At 58.0% G+C, this 14779-nt stretch overlaps 1 protein-coding gene across 1 annotated transcript in view; it reads right to left on the bottom strand.

Annotated features, from left to right (window-relative positions):
• LOC119702201 (mucin-5AC-like) overlaps window positions 1-14779 on the bottom strand; it is a 48380-nt gene that overhangs the window by 11566 nt on the left and 22035 nt on the right. The window contains exons 29-31 of the mRNA XM_038139828.1: window positions 14578-14621; window positions 14277-14483; window positions 79-13401 (exon numbers count right to left, since the gene is read on the bottom strand). Coding sequence (XP_037995756.1) covers window positions 79-13401; window positions 14277-14483; window positions 14578-14621 — 13574 coding nt within the window. The remainder of the gene's footprint in view (window positions 1-78; window positions 13402-14276; window positions 14484-14577; window positions 14622-14779) is intronic.

Raw genomic sequence — 14779 nt, forward strand, 5'->3', positions numbered from 1 at the left:
CAAAATGACATGTGGGCAAAAAACCATAGAGGGAAAATGAAAAATAAATAAAATGATACCAAAAAAAAGCATACTAACCAGGTGAAAAAATAGCATCACCAATCTTGCAGAAACATGGTGTAGTTGAAACGGGAGGAGAGGTGCTTGTAAAGACGGCTTCACTAAGGGTAGAAATGGTGTATGTGCTGGTGGTGGTGGAGAGGGTAGAGAATGGGCAGTTGTAGTTGGGGGTGCAGCAGAGCACGCGGATCTTGTAGTTGAGGCACATCTTGAATTTGCCCGTCTGGTCCTCGTTCTTGCACACCAGTCCAAAGTGGACGTCGCACTGCACGACCTGCCCCACCTGCTGGATGGCCACGTCGGGGTAGTCCTCCGCCCGGCACTCGATCTGCTTTGGCTGCCGGCAGACGCGCTTGCCGGCGGCGCGGATGTGCTGGTAGGTTTCGAAGTCTCCCTGGTTGGGCCCCGAGGAGGGGAAGTCGACGTCGAACCATTCGCTCCAGGTGCACACTTCGGGTTCACAGGGGGTGGTGGAGGAAGTAGTCGTGGACGTCGTCGGCGTGGGGATGGAGGTGCTGGTGGAAGTGCTGATTTCCGTGGAGGTGGGACTCGTGGTGGTGGGGATGTAGGGCGTGGAGGTGGAGGTGGTGACTGTGGGTGGGAACGAGATCGGTGGGGTGGTGGTGCTGGTGCTGGTGGTGGGGCTGGTTGTTGTCACGGGGATTGGGATAGAGCAGTTGTAGTTGGGGGTGCAGCAGAGCACGCGGATCTTGTAGTTGAGGCACATCTTGAATTTGCCCGTCTGGTCCTCGTTCTTGCACACCAGTCCAAAGTGGACGTCGCACTGCACGACCTGCCCCACCTGCTGGATGGCCACGTCGGGGTAGTCCTCCGCCCGGCACTCGATCTGCTTTGGCTGCCGGCAGACGCGCTTGCCGGCGGCGCGGATGTGCTGGTAGGTTTCGAAGTCTCCCTGGTTGGGCCCCGAGGAGGGGAAGTCGACGTCGAACCATTCGCTCCAGGTGCACACTTCGGGTTCACAGGGGGTGGTGGAGGAAGTAGTCGTGGACGTCGTCGGCGTGGGGATGGAGGTGCTGGTGGAAGTGCTGATTTCCGTGGAGGTGGGACTCGTGGTGGTGGGGATGTAGGGCGTGGAGGTGGAGGTGGTGACTGTGGGTGGGAACGAGATCGGTGGGGTGGTGGTGCTGGTGCTGGTGGTGGGGCTGGTTGTTGTCACGGAGATTGGGATAGAGCAGTTGTAGTTGGGGGTGCAGCAGAGCACGCGGATCTTGTAGTTGAGGCACATCTTGAATTTGCCCGTCTGGTCCTCGTTCTTGCACACCAGTCCAAAGTGGACGTCGCACTGCACGACCTGCCCCACCTGCTGGATGGCCACGTCGGGGTAGTCCTCCGCCCGGCACTCGATCTGCTTTGGCTGCCGGCAGACGCGCTTGCCGGCGGCGCGGATGTGCTGGTAGGTTTCGAAGTCTCCCTGGTTGGGCCCCGAGGAGGGGAAGTCGACGTCGAACCATTCGCTCCAGGTGCACACTTCGGGTTCACAGGGGGTGGTGGAGGAAGTAGTCGTGGACGTCGTCGGCGTGGGGATGGAGGTGCTGGTGGAAGTGCTGATTTCCGTGGAGGTGGGACTCGTGGTGGTGGGGATGTAGGGCGTGGAGGTGGAGGTGGTGACTGTGGGTGGGAACGAGATCGGTGGGGTGGTGGTGCTGGTGCTGGTGGTGGGGCTGGTTGTTGTCACGGGGATTGGGATAGAGCAGTTGTAGTTGGGGGTGCAGCAGAGCACGCGGATCTTGTAGTTGAGGCACATCTTGAATTTGCCCGTCTGGTCCTCGTTCTTGCACACCAGTCCAAAGTGGACGTCGCACTGCACGACCTGCCCCACCTGCTGGATGGCCACGTCGGGGTAGTCCTCCGCCCGGCACTCGATCTGCTTTGGCTGCCGGCAGACGCGCTTGCCGGCGGCGCGGATGTGCTGGTAGGTTTCGAAGTCTCCCTGGTTGGGCCCCGAGGAGGGGAAGTCGACGTCGAACCATTCGCTCCAGGTGCACACTTCGGGTTCACAGGGGGTGGTGGAGGAAGTAGTCGTGGACGTCGTCGGCGTGGGGATGGAGGTGCTGGTGGAAGTGCTGATTTCCGTGGAGGTGGGACTCGTGGTGGTGGGGATGTAGGGCGTGGAGGTGGAGGTGGTGACTGTGGGTGGGAACGAGATCGGTGGGGTGGTGGTGCTGGTGCTGGTGGTGGGGCTGGTTGTTGTCACGGGGATTGGGATAGAGCAGTTGTAGTTGGGGGTGCAGCAGAGCACGCGGATCTTGTAGTTGAGGCACATCTTGAATTTGCCCGTCTGGTCCTCGTTCTTGCACACCAGTCCAAAGTGGACGTCGCACTGCACGACCTGCCCCACCTGCTGGATGGCCACGTCGGGGTAGTCCTCCGCCCGGCACTCGATCTGCTTTGGCTGCCGGCAGACGCGCTTGCCGGCGGCGCGGATGTGCTGGTAGGTTTCGAAGTCTCCCTGGTTGGGCCCCGAGGAGGGGAAGTCGACGTCGAACCATTCGCTCCAGGTGCACACTTCGGGTTCACAGGGGGTGGTGGAGGAAGTAGTCGTGGACGTCGTCGGCGTGGGGATGGAGGTGCTGGTGGAAGTGCTGATTTCCGTGGAGGTGGGACTCGTGGTGGTGGGGATGTAGGGCGTGGAGGTGGAGGTGGTGACTGTGGGTGGGAACGAGATCGGTGGGGTGGTGGTGCTGGTGCTGGTGGTGGGGCTGGTTGTTGTCACGGGGATTGGGATAGAGCAGTTGTAGTTGGGGGTGCAGCAGAGCACGCGGATCTTGTAGTTGAGGCACATCTTGAATTTGCCCGTCTGGTCCTCGTTCTTGCACACCAGTCCAAAGTGGACGTCGCACTGCACGACCTGCCCCACCTGCTGGATGGCCACGTCGGGGTAGTCCTCCGCCCGGCACTCGATCTGCTTTGGCTGCCGGCAGACGCGCTTGCCGGCGGCGCGGATGTGCTGGTAGGTTTCGAAGTCTCCCTGGTTGGGCCCCGAGGAGGGGAAGTCGACGTCGAACCATTCGCTCCAGGTGCACACTTCGGGTTCACAGGGGGTGGTGGAGGAAGTAGTCGTGGACGTCGTCGGCGTGGGGATGGAGGTGCTGGTGGAAGTGCTGATTTCCGTGGAGGTGGGACTCGTGGTGGTGGGGATGTAGGGCGTGGAGGTGGAGGTGGTGACTGTGGGTGGGAACGAGATCGGTGGGGTGGTGGTGCTGGTGCTGGTGGTGGGGCTGGTTGTTGTCACGGGGATTGGGATAGAGCAGTTGTAGTTGGGGGTGCAGCAGAGCACGCGGATCTTGTAGTTGAGGCACATCTTGAATTTGCCCGTCTGGTCCTCGTTCTTGCACACCAGTCCAAAGTGGACGTCGCACTGCACGACCTGCCCCACCTGCTGGATGGCCACGTCGGGGTAGTCCTCCGCCCGGCACTCGATCTGCTTTGGCTGCCGGCAGACGCGCTTGCCGGCGGCGCGGATGTGCTGGTAGGTTTCGAAGTCTCCCTGGTTGGGCCCCGAGGAGGGGAAGTCGACGTCGAACCATTCGCTCCAGGTGCACACTTCGGGTTCACAGGGGGTGGTGGAGGAAGTAGTCGTGGACGTCGTCGGCGTGGGGATGGAGGTGCTGGTGGAAGTGCTGATTTCCGTGGAGGTGGGACTCGTGGTGGTGGGGATGTAGGGCGTGGAGGTGGAGGTGGTGACTGTGGGTGGGAACGAGATCGGTGGGGTGGTGGTGCTGGTGCTGGTGGTGGGGCTGGTTGTTGTCACGGGGATTGGGATAGAGCAGTTGTAGTTGGGGGTGCAGCAGAGCACGCGGATCTTGTAGTTGAGGCACATCTTGAATTTGCCCGTCTGGTCCTCGTTCTTGCACACCAGTCCAAAGTGGACGTCGCACTGCACGACCTGCCCCACCTGCTGGATGGCCACGTCGGGGTAGTCCTCCGCCCGGCACTCGATCTGCTTTGGCTGCCGGCAGACGCGCTTGCCGGCGGCGCGGATGTGCTGGTAGGTTTCGAAGTCTCCCTGGTTGGGCCCCGAGGAGGGGAAGTCGACGTCGAACCATTCGCTCCAGGTGCACACTTCGGGTTCACAGGGGGTGGTGGAGGAAGTAGTCGTGGACGTCGTCGGCGTGGGGATGGAGGTGCTGGTGGAAGTGCTGATTTCCGTGGAGGTGGGACTCGTGGTGGTGGGGATGTAGGGCGTGGAGGTGGAGGTGGTGACTGTGGGTGGGAACGAGATCGGTGGGGTGGTGGTGCTGGTGCTGGTGGTGGGGCTGGTTGTTGTCACGGGGATTGGGATAGAGCAGTTGTAGTTGGGGGTGCAGCAGAGCACGCGGATCTTGTAGTTGAGGCACATCTTGAATTTGCCCGTCTGGTCCTCGTTCTTGCACACCAGTCCAAAGTGGACGTCGCACTGCACGACCTGCCCCACCTGCTGGATGGCCACGTCGGGGTAGTCCTCCGCCCGGCACTCGATCTGCTTTGGCTGCCGGCAGACGCGCTTGCCGGCGGCGCGGATGTGCTGGTAGGTTTCGAAGTCTCCCTGGTTGGGCCCCGAGGAGGGGAAGTCGACGTCGAACCATTCGCTCCAGGTGCACACTTCGGGTTCACAGGGGGTGGTGGAGGAAGTAGTCGTGGACGTCGTCGGCGTGGGGATGGAGGTGCTGGTGGAAGTGCTGATTTCCGTGGAGGTGGGACTCGTGGTGGTGGGGATGTAGGGCGTGGAGGTGGAGGTGGTGACTGTGGGTGGGAACGAGATCGGTGGGGTGGTGGTGCTGGTGCTGGTGGTGGGGCTGGTTGTTGTCACGGGGATTGGGATAGAGCAGTTGTAGTTGGGGGTGCAGCAGAGCACGCGGATCTTGTAGTTGAGGCACATCTTGAATTTGCCCGTCTGGTCCTCGTTCTTGCACACCAGTCCAAAGTGGACGTCGCACTGCACGACCTGCCCCACCTGCTGGATGGCCACGTCGGGGTAGTCCTCCGCCCGGCACTCGATCTGCTTTGGCTGCCGGCAGACGCGCTTGCCGGCGGCGCGGATGTGCTGGTAGGTTTCGAAGTCTCCCTGGTTGGGCCCCGAGGAGGGGAAGTCGACGTCGAACCATTCGCTCCAGGTGCACACTTCGGGTTCACAGGGGGTGGTGGAGGAAGTAGTCGTGGACGTCGTCGGCGTGGGGATGGAGGTGCTGGTGGAAGTGCTGATTTCCGTGGAGGTGGGACTCGTGGTGGTGGGGATGTAGGGCGTGGAGGTGGAGGTGGTGACTGTGGGTGGGAACGAGATCGGTGGGGTGGTGGTGCTGGTGCTGGTGGTGGGGCTGGTTGTTGTCACGGGGATTGGGATAGAGCAGTTGTAGTTGGGGGTGCAGCAGAGCACGCGGATCTTGTAGTTGAGGCACATCTTGAATTTGCCCGTCTGGTCCTCGTTCTTGCACACCAGTCCAAAGTGGACGTCGCACTGCACGACCTGCCCCACCTGCTGGATGGCCACGTCGGGGTAGTCCTCCGCCCGGCACTCGATCTGCTTTGGCTGCCGGCAGACGCGCTTGCCGGCGGCGCGGATGTGCTGGTAGGTTTCGAAGTCTCCCTGGTTGGGCCCCGAGGAGGGGAAGTCGACGTCGAACCATTCGCTCCAGGTGCACACTTCGGGTTCACAGGGGGTGGTGGAGGAAGTAGTCGTGGACGTCGTCGGCGTGGGGATGGAGGTGCTGGTGGAAGTGCTGATTTCCGTGGAGGTGGGACTCGTGGTGGTGGGGATGTAGGGCGTGGAGGTGGAGGTGGTGACTGTGGGTGGGAACGAGATCGGTGGGGTGGTGGTGCTGGTGCTGGTGGTGGGGCTGGTTGTTGTCACGGGGATTGGGATAGAGCAGTTGTAGTTGGGGGTGCAGCAGAGCACGCGGATCTTGTAGTTGAGGCACATCTTGAATTTGCCCGTCTGGTCCTCGTTCTTGCACACCAGTCCAAAGTGGACGTCGCACTGCACGACCTGCCCCACCTGCTGGATGGCCACGTCGGGGTAGTCCTCCGCCCGGCACTCGATCTGCTTTGGCTGCCGGCAGACGCGCTTGCCGGCGGCGCGGATGTGCTGGTAGGTTTCGAAGTCTCCCTGGTTGGGCCCCGAGGAGGGGAAGTCGACGTCGAACCATTCGCTCCAGGTGCACACTTCGGGTTCACAGGGGGTGGTGGAGGAAGTAGTCGTGGACGTCGTCGGCGTGGGGATGGAGGTGCTGGTGGAAGTGCTGATTTCCGTGGAGGTGGGACTCGTGGTGGTGGGGATGTAGGGTGTGGAGGTGGAGGTGGTGACTGTGGGTGGGAACGAGATCGGTGGGGTGGTGGTGCTGGTGCTGGTGGTGGGGCTGGTTGTTGTCACGGGGATTGGGATAGAGCAGTTGTAGTTGGGGGTGCAGCAGAGCACGCGGATCTTGTAGTTGAGGCACATCTTGAATTTGCCCGTCTGGTCCTCGTTCTTGCACACCAGTCCAAAGTGGACGTCGCACTGCACGACCTGCCCCACCTGCTGGATGGCCACGTCGGGGTAGTCCTCCGCCCGGCACTCGATCTGCTTTGGCTGCCGGCAGACGCGCTTGCCGGCGGCGCGGATGTGCTGGTAGGTTTCGAAGTCTCCCTGGTTGGGCCCCGAGGAGGGGAAGTCGACGTCGAACCATTCGCTCCAGGTGCACACTTCGGGTTCACAGGGGGTGGTGGAGGAAGTAGTCGTGGACGTCGTCGGCGTGGGGATGGAGGTGCTGGTGGAAGTGCTGATTTCCGTGGAGGTGGGACTCGTGGTGGTGGGGATGTAGGGCGTGGAGGTGGAGGTGGTGACTGTGGGTGGGAACGAGATCGGTGGGGTGGTGGTGCTGGTGCTGGTGGTGGGGCTGGTTGTTGTCACGGGGATTGGGATAGAGCAGTTGTAGTTGGGGGTGCAGCAGAGCACGCGGATCTTGTAGTTGAGGCACATCTTGAATTTGCCCGTCTGGTCCTCGTTCTTGCACACCAGTCCAAAGTGGACGTCGCACTGCACGACCTGCCCCACCTGCTGGATGGCCACGTCGGGGTAGTCCTCCGCCCGGCACTCGATCTGCTTTGGCTGCCGGCAGACGCGCTTGCCGGCGGCGCGGATGTGCTGGTAGGTTTCGAAGTCTCCCTGGTTGGGCCCCGAGGAGGGGAAGTCGACGTCGAACCATTCGCTCCAGGTGCACACTTCGGGTTCACAGGGGGTGGTGGAGGAAGTAGTCGTGGACGTCGTCGGCGTGGGGATGGAGGTGCTGGTGGAAGTGCTGATTTCCGTGGAGGTGGGACTCGTGGTGGTGGTGCTGGTGCTGGTGGTGGGGCTGGTTGTTGTCACGGGGATTGGGATAGAGCAGTTGTAGTTGGGGGTGCAGCAGAGCACGCGGATCTTGTAGTTGAGGCACATCTTGAATTTGCCCGTCTGGTCCTCGTTCTTGCACACCAGTCCAAAGTGGACGTCGCACTGCACGACCTGCCCCACCTGCTGGATGGCCACGTCGGGGTAGTCCTCCGCCCGGCACTCGATCTGCTTTGGCTGCCGGCAGACGCGCTTGCCGGCGGCGCGGATGTGCTGGTAGGTTTCGAAGTCTCCCTGGTTGGGCCCCGAGGAGGGGAAGTCGACGTCGAACCATTCGCTCCAGGTGCACACTTCGGGTTCACAGGGGGTGGTGGAGGAAGTAGTCGTGGACGTCGTCGGCGTGGGGATGGAGGTGCTGGTGGAAGTGCTGATTTCCGTGGAGGTGGGACTCGTGGTGGTGGGGATGTAGGGCGTGGAGGTGGAGGTGGTGACTGTGGGTGGGAACGAGATCGGTGGGGTGGTGGTGCTGGTGCTGGTGGTGGGGCTGGTTGTTGTCACGGGGATTGGGATAGAGCAGTTGTAGTTGGGGGTGCAGCAGAGCACGCGGATCTTGTAGTTGAGGCACATCTTGAATTTGCCCGTCTGGTCCTCGTTCTTGCACACCAGTCCAAAGTGGACGTCGCACTGCACGACCTGCCCCACCTGCTGGATGGCCACGTCGGGGTAGTCCTCCGCCCGGCACTCGATCTGCTTTGGCTGCCGGCAGACGCGCTTGCCGGCGGCGCGGATGTGCTGGTAGGTTTCGAAGTCTCCCTGGTTGGGCCCCGAGGAGGGGAAGTCGACGTCGAACCATTCGCTCCAGGTGCACACTTCGGGTTCACAGGGGGTGGTGGAGGAAGTAGTCGTGGACGTCGTCGGCGTGGGGATGGAGGTGCTGGTGGAAGTGCTGATTTCCGTGGAGGTGGGACTCGTGGTGGTGGGGATGTAGGGCGTGGAGGTGGAGGTGGTGACTGTGGGTGGGAACGAGATCGGTGGGGTGGTGGTGCTGGTGCTGGTGGTGGGGCTGGTTGTTGTCACGGGGATTGGGATAGAGCAGTTGTAGTTGGGGGTGCAGCAGAGCACGCGGATCTTGTAGTTGAGGCACATCTTGAATTTGCCCGTCTGGTCCTCGTTCTTGCACACCAGTCCAAAGTGGACGTCGCACTGCACGACCTGCCCCACCTGCTGGATGGCCACGTCGGGGTAGTCCTCCGCCCGGCACTCGATCTGCTTTGGCTGCCGGCAGACGCGCTTGCCGGCGGCGCGGATGTGCTGGTAGGTTTCGAAGTCTCCCTGGTTGGGCCCCGAGGAGGGGAAGTCGACGTCGAACCATTCGCTCCAGGTGCACACTTCGGGTTCACAGGGGGTGGTGGAGGAAGTAGTCGTGGACGTCGTCGGCGTGGGGATGGAGGTGCTGGTGGAAGTGCTGATTTCCGTGGAGGTGGGACTCGTGGTGGTGGGGATGTAGGGCGTGGAGGTGGAGGTGGTGACTGTGGGTGGGAACGAGATCGGTGGGGTGGTGGTGCTGGTGCTGGTGGTGGGGCTGGTTGTTGTCACGGGGATTGGGATAGAGCAGTTGTAGTTGGGGGTGCAGCAGAGCACGCGGATCTTGTAGTTGAGGCACATCTTGAATTTGCCCGTCTGGTCCTCGTTCTTGCACACCAGTCCAAAGTGGACGTCGCACTGCACGACCTGCCCCACCTGCTGGATGGCCACGTCGGGGTAGTCCTCCGCCCGGCACTCGATCTGCTTTGGCTGCCGGCAGACGCGCTTGCCGGCGGCGCGGATGTGCTGGTAGGTTTCGAAGTCTCCCTGGTTGGGCCCCGAGGAGGGGAAGTCGACGTCGAACCATTCGCTCCAGGTGCACACTTCGGGTTCACAGGGGGTGGTGGAGGAAGTAGTCGTGGACGTCGTCGGCGTGGGGATGGAGGTGCTGGTGGAAGTGCTGATTTCCGTGGAGGTGGGACTCGTGGTGGTGGGGATGTAGGGCGTGGAGGTGGAGGTGGTGACTGTGGGTGGGAACGAGATCGGTGGGGTGGTGGTGCTGGTGGTGGGGCTGGTTGTTGTCACGGAGATTGGGATAGAGCAGTTGTAGTTGGGGGTGCAGCAGAGCACGCGGATCTTGTAGTTGAGGCACATCTTGAATTTGCCCGTCTGGTCCTCGTTCTTGCACACCAGTCCAAAGTGGACGTCGCACTGCACGACCTGCCCCACCTGCTGGATGGCCACGTCGGGGTAGTCCTCCGCCCGGCACTCGATCTGCTTTGGCTGCCGGCAGACGCGCTTGCCGGCGGCGCGGATGTGCTGGTAGGTTTCGAAGTCTCCCTGGTTGGGCCCCGAGGAGGGGAAGTCGACGTCGAACCATTCGCTCCAGGTGCACACTTCGGGTTCACAGGGGGTGGTGGAGGAAGTAGTCGTGGACGTCGTCGGCGTGGGGATGGAGGTGCTGGTGGAAGTGCTGATTTCCGTGGAGGTGGGACTCGTGGTGGTGGGGATGTAGGGCGTGGAGGTGGAGGTGGTGACTGTGGGTGGGAACGAGATCGGTGGGGTGGTGGTGCTGGTGCTGGTGGTGGGGCTGGTTGTTGTCACGGGGATTGGGATAGAGCAGTTGTAGTTGGGGGTGCAGCAGAGCACGCGGATCTTGTAGTTGAGGCACATCTTGAATTTGCCCGTCTGGTCCTCGTTCTTGCACACCAGTCCAAAGTGGACGTCGCACTGCACGACCTGCCCCACCTGCTGGATGGCCACGTCGGGGTAGTCCTCCGCCCGGCACTCGATCTGCTTTGGCTGCCGGCAGACGCGCTTGCCGGCGGCGCGGATGTGCTGGTAGGTTTCGAAGTCTCCCTGGTTGGGCCCCGAGGAGGGGAAGTCGACGTCGAACCATTCGCTCCAGGTGCACACTTCGGGTTCACAGGGGGTGGTGGAGGAAGTAGTTGTGGACGTCGTCGGCGTGGGGATGGAGGTGCTGGTGGAAGTGCTGATTTCCGTGGAGGTGGGACTCGTGGTGGTGGGGATGTAGGGCGTGGAGGTGGAGGTGGTGACTGTGGGTGGGAACGAGATCGGTGGGGTGGTGGTGCTGGTGCTGGTGGTGGGGCTGGTTGTTGTCACGGGGATTGGGATAGAGCAGTTGTAGTTGGGGGTGCAGCAGAGCACGCGGATCTTGTAGTTGAGGCACATCTTGAATTTGCCCGTCTGGTCCTCGTTCTTGCACACCAGTCCAAAGTGGACGTCGCACTGCACGACCTGCCCCACCTGCTGGATGGCCACGTCGGGGTAGTCCTCCGCCCGGCACTCGATCTGCTTTGGCTGCCGGCAGACGCGCTTGCCGGCGGCGCGGATGTGCTGGTAGGTTTCGAAGTCTCCCTGGTTGGGCCCCGAGGAGGGGAAGTCGACGTCGAACCATTCGCTCCAGGTGCACACTTCGGGTTCACAGGGGGTGGTGGAGGAAGTAGTCGTGGACGTCGTCGGCGTGGGGATGGAGGTGCTGGTGGAAGTGCTGATTTCCGTGGAGGTGGGACTCGTGGTGGTGGGGATGTAGGGCGTGGAGGTGGAGGTGGTGACTGTGGGTGGGAACGAGATCGGTGGGGTGGTGGTGCTGGTGCTGGTGGTGGGGCTGGTTGTTGTCACGGGGATTGGGATAGAGCAGTTGTAGTTGGGGGTGCAGCAGAGCACGCGGATCTTGTAGTTGAGGCACATCTTGAATTTGCCCGTCTGGTCCTCGTTCTTGCACACCAGTCCAAAGTGGACGTCGCACTGCACGACCTGCCCCACCTGCTGGATGGCCACGTCGGGGTAGTCCTCCGCCCGGCACTCGATCTGCTTTGGCTGCCGGCAGACGCGCTTGCCGGCGGCGCGGATGTGCTGGTAGGTTTCGAAGTCTCCCTGGTTGGGCCCCGAGGAGGGGAAGTCGACGTCGAACCATTCGCTCCAGGTGCACACTTCGGGTTCACAGGGGGTGGTGGAGGAAGTAGTCGTGGACGTCGTCGGCGTGGGGATGGAGGTGCTGGTGGAAGTGCTGATTTCCGTGGAGGTGGGACTCGTGGTGGTGGGGATGTAGGGCGTGGAGGTGGAGGTGGTGACTGTGGGTGGGAACGAGATCGGTGGGGTGCTGGTGCTGGTGGTGGGGCTGGTTGTTGTCACGGGGATTGGGATAGAGCAGTTGTAGTTGGGGGTGCAGCAGAGCACGCGGATCTTGTAGTTGAGGCACATCTTGAATTTGCCCGTCTGGTCCTCGTTCTTGCACACCAGTCCAAAGTGGACGTCGCACTGCACGACCTGCCGCACCTGCTGGATGGCCACGTCGGGGTAGTCCTCCGCCCGGCACTCGATCTGCTTTGGCTGCCGGCAGACGCGCTTGCCGGCGGCGCGGATGTGCTGGTAGGTTTCGAAGTCTCCCTGGTTGGGCCCCGAGGAGGGGAAGTCGACGTCGAACCATTCGCTCCAGGTGCACACTTCGGGTTCACAGGGGGTGGTGGAGGAAGTAGTCGTGGACGTCGTCGGCGTGGGGATGGAGGTGCTGGTGGAAGTGCTGATTTCCGTGGAGGTGGGACTCGTGGTGGTGGGGATGTAGGGCGTGGAGGTGGAGGTGGTGACTGTGGGTGGGAACGAGATCGGTGGGGTGGTGGTGCTGGTGCTGGTGGTGGGGCTGGTTGTTGTCACGGGGATTGGGATAGAGCAGTTGTAGTTGGGGGTGCAGCAGAGCACGCGGATCTTGTAGTTGAGGCACATCTTGAATTTGCCCGTCTGGTCCTCGTTCTTGCACACCAGTCCAAAGTGGACGTCGCACTGCACGACCTGCCCCACCTGCTGGATGGCCACGTCGGGGTAGTCCTCCGCCCGGCACTCGATCTGCTTTGGCTGCCGGCAGACGCGCTTGCCGGCGGCGCGGATGTGCTGGTAGGTTTCGAAGTCTCCCTGGTTGGGCCCCGAGGAGGGGAAGTCGACGTCGAACCATTCGCTCCAGGTGCACACTTCGGGTTCACAGGGGGTGGTGGTTGAATATGTTGTAGTTTGTTTTTGAGTTTGCGTTGTTGGTTTTGATGTTATTCTGGTATGTATATAATCTGTTTTTGGTTCAACTGGGTATTCAGTCGTTGTTTTATGTTTTGTTTGCAAACTTAGAGTCGTTGGTTCTTGTCTCGATATTGTACTTAATAGAACAGTAGTTGGTTGGGATGTTGTAGTCTGAATTTCAGGGGTAGTTTCACACGGCACTGTTATATTCATGCAGCATTTAAATCTTAATTCATAGTTATAGCAGATCGGTGGCAGTTGATCTTTATTGTAACATTTCAATCCGTCCTCTGTGTTGCATGTTATGTGTTGCTCTAGTAGAGGATATGGTGTATTGGGGAACCGTACTGCTCTACATTCCACATCCTTTCTATTGTTGCAGACTTTGTATCCGTTATTTTCAATATTCTCAATCGTATCAAAATCTCCATCATTGTAACCTGACCCTGGATAGCTGACATCATACCATCTTGACCAGTAACATTTTTCTTTGACACAAAGAGGAATTGTTGGAGGAGATGTGGTAACAGGTGTTGTCGTTGTAGTTGTTTCTTCGGCAGGTGAAGGTATGAGTATGCTTTCAGTAGTAACTGAATACATTGTTTCAGTAGATGTTTCTGTTGGAGTTGTGACTGGGGTTGATGTGCTGAAAGGTGGTGTGGAAGAGCATGGTACAAAAACACAGCAGAGGATTCTGATTTCATAGTTGTTGCACATTGTTGAAATTTGATCCTTGTTGTAACATATAAGCCCTTGTGTTGTACTGCATTCTACTTTTTGGCCAAGGTCTTTCAGTGGTATATCAGGGAACTTTTCTGCTCTGCATTCAACAGCCTTTGGGGCTTGACAGACTTCATAACCTTTTGCTCGTAAATCATCAAAAGTTTCAAAATCTCCCCCATCATAGCCAGGGGTTTGTAGACTCCCGTCATACCATTCGGACCACTTACAGACTTCATGAACACATACTGATGTAGTTGGTGACACTGTGAAGGAGAAAAGGAAGAGACCATAACATTAAGAATGAATTCCTGCAGATACTTTTTTTGTTGTTAAATGTAAAATTTTGAAAAATTTTTTGTTGTTTTAAATGGGCTGCCAATTTTCCTAATGTCATTTGTCTTGCATTATGCTCCTGTAGTGCATCACTTTGTTTTAGTACATTGTAGAACAGAAAATCCATCACCCAGCAATTTAATATAGTGACATGCCTGGAACTGTCTCTTCCCAAGATAATAGTAATTATGTGTTACAAGGTGCTGAAACAAGGCTCAGGTGTAATTTATACACTCTGGAAAAAAACCAAGTCTCACTTGCTTTGTATTTGATTCAGTGTATTTGCTTCGGTTCTATCTTGTTTCAGTATATACTAGTCTCTCTGGAATTTATTGAAATCATTGCAAAGATTAACTTTTATAGTATGCATCAAAGTCCATTGCTACTTTTTTCTTCCAAATCTTGGCTCCTCACTCAGTGCAGAGCAGTCTTTGCTCCTCTATTTCAAATATTCCTATACTTTGTATTTTAGCTCTGATCTGAAGAAACCATTTATTGGTTGGAGAGCTTTTGCAGGTGAACTCTCATTATATAAAATAGATGGAAAATAGCTACTGAATTCCAGAGATGCTGATATTTTCTGTAATTTCAAAACTTATGTATTTTATATTGAATACTGATTTCATCAAACAACATATGCCCAGAGTAACTTGAGATTCCCAACCTGAAGAATGCTGTACAGGAATTCCAAAAACCAAAATTTCATTATCTCAGTGCCAAAATCTGAGCAATCCACTTAGTACTGTAAAATATATTTTTCTCACTAAACAAGAGAATACAATCTTAGTGGCTACAAAGGACATACCTGTGGAAGTAGTGGTAGGTGGTGTAGAGCTGAAGTGAAATGTTGTTGCTGTTGTGGGTGATGTTGAGGATAGACATTCATGCATAAACCTTTCAATTGTTCCATTGGGACCGCAGGTTGCAACAATACACCATCCTGTGCCATCTGTAGTGTTGTAGACCACATCTTTGTAGTTGTACTTCTGTCCCTCATAAATGCAGACACATTCTGTAGATTAAAACAAGATGTTATTCCTTGCTACCTGAAACAGAGAGTAGCCTAAGTGTGTCTTATTAATGTCAAAATTACTTCATCAACATACCATGTTCATCATATCTGCATTTTTTGCCATGAATTGTACATTCACTGAAAAAGAGAAAAACAGATTATAAGTGTGGACATACTGGTTCATGACATCATCTTTTTTGTTACATTTTTTCTTCTATCAATGCTTTGTGATTCATTGTTTGCTTAAATGTAAAATGACCTTATCTTGTGTGAGTTAGATAGTCAGTTTTGCTATA

The sequence above is a fragment of the Motacilla alba genome, chromosome 5, assembly GCF_015832195.1.
Source record: "Motacilla alba alba isolate MOTALB_02 chromosome 5, Motacilla_alba_V1.0_pri, whole genome shotgun sequence".
Taxonomy (NCBI): Eukaryota; Metazoa; Chordata; class Aves; order Passeriformes; family Motacillidae; genus Motacilla; species Motacilla alba.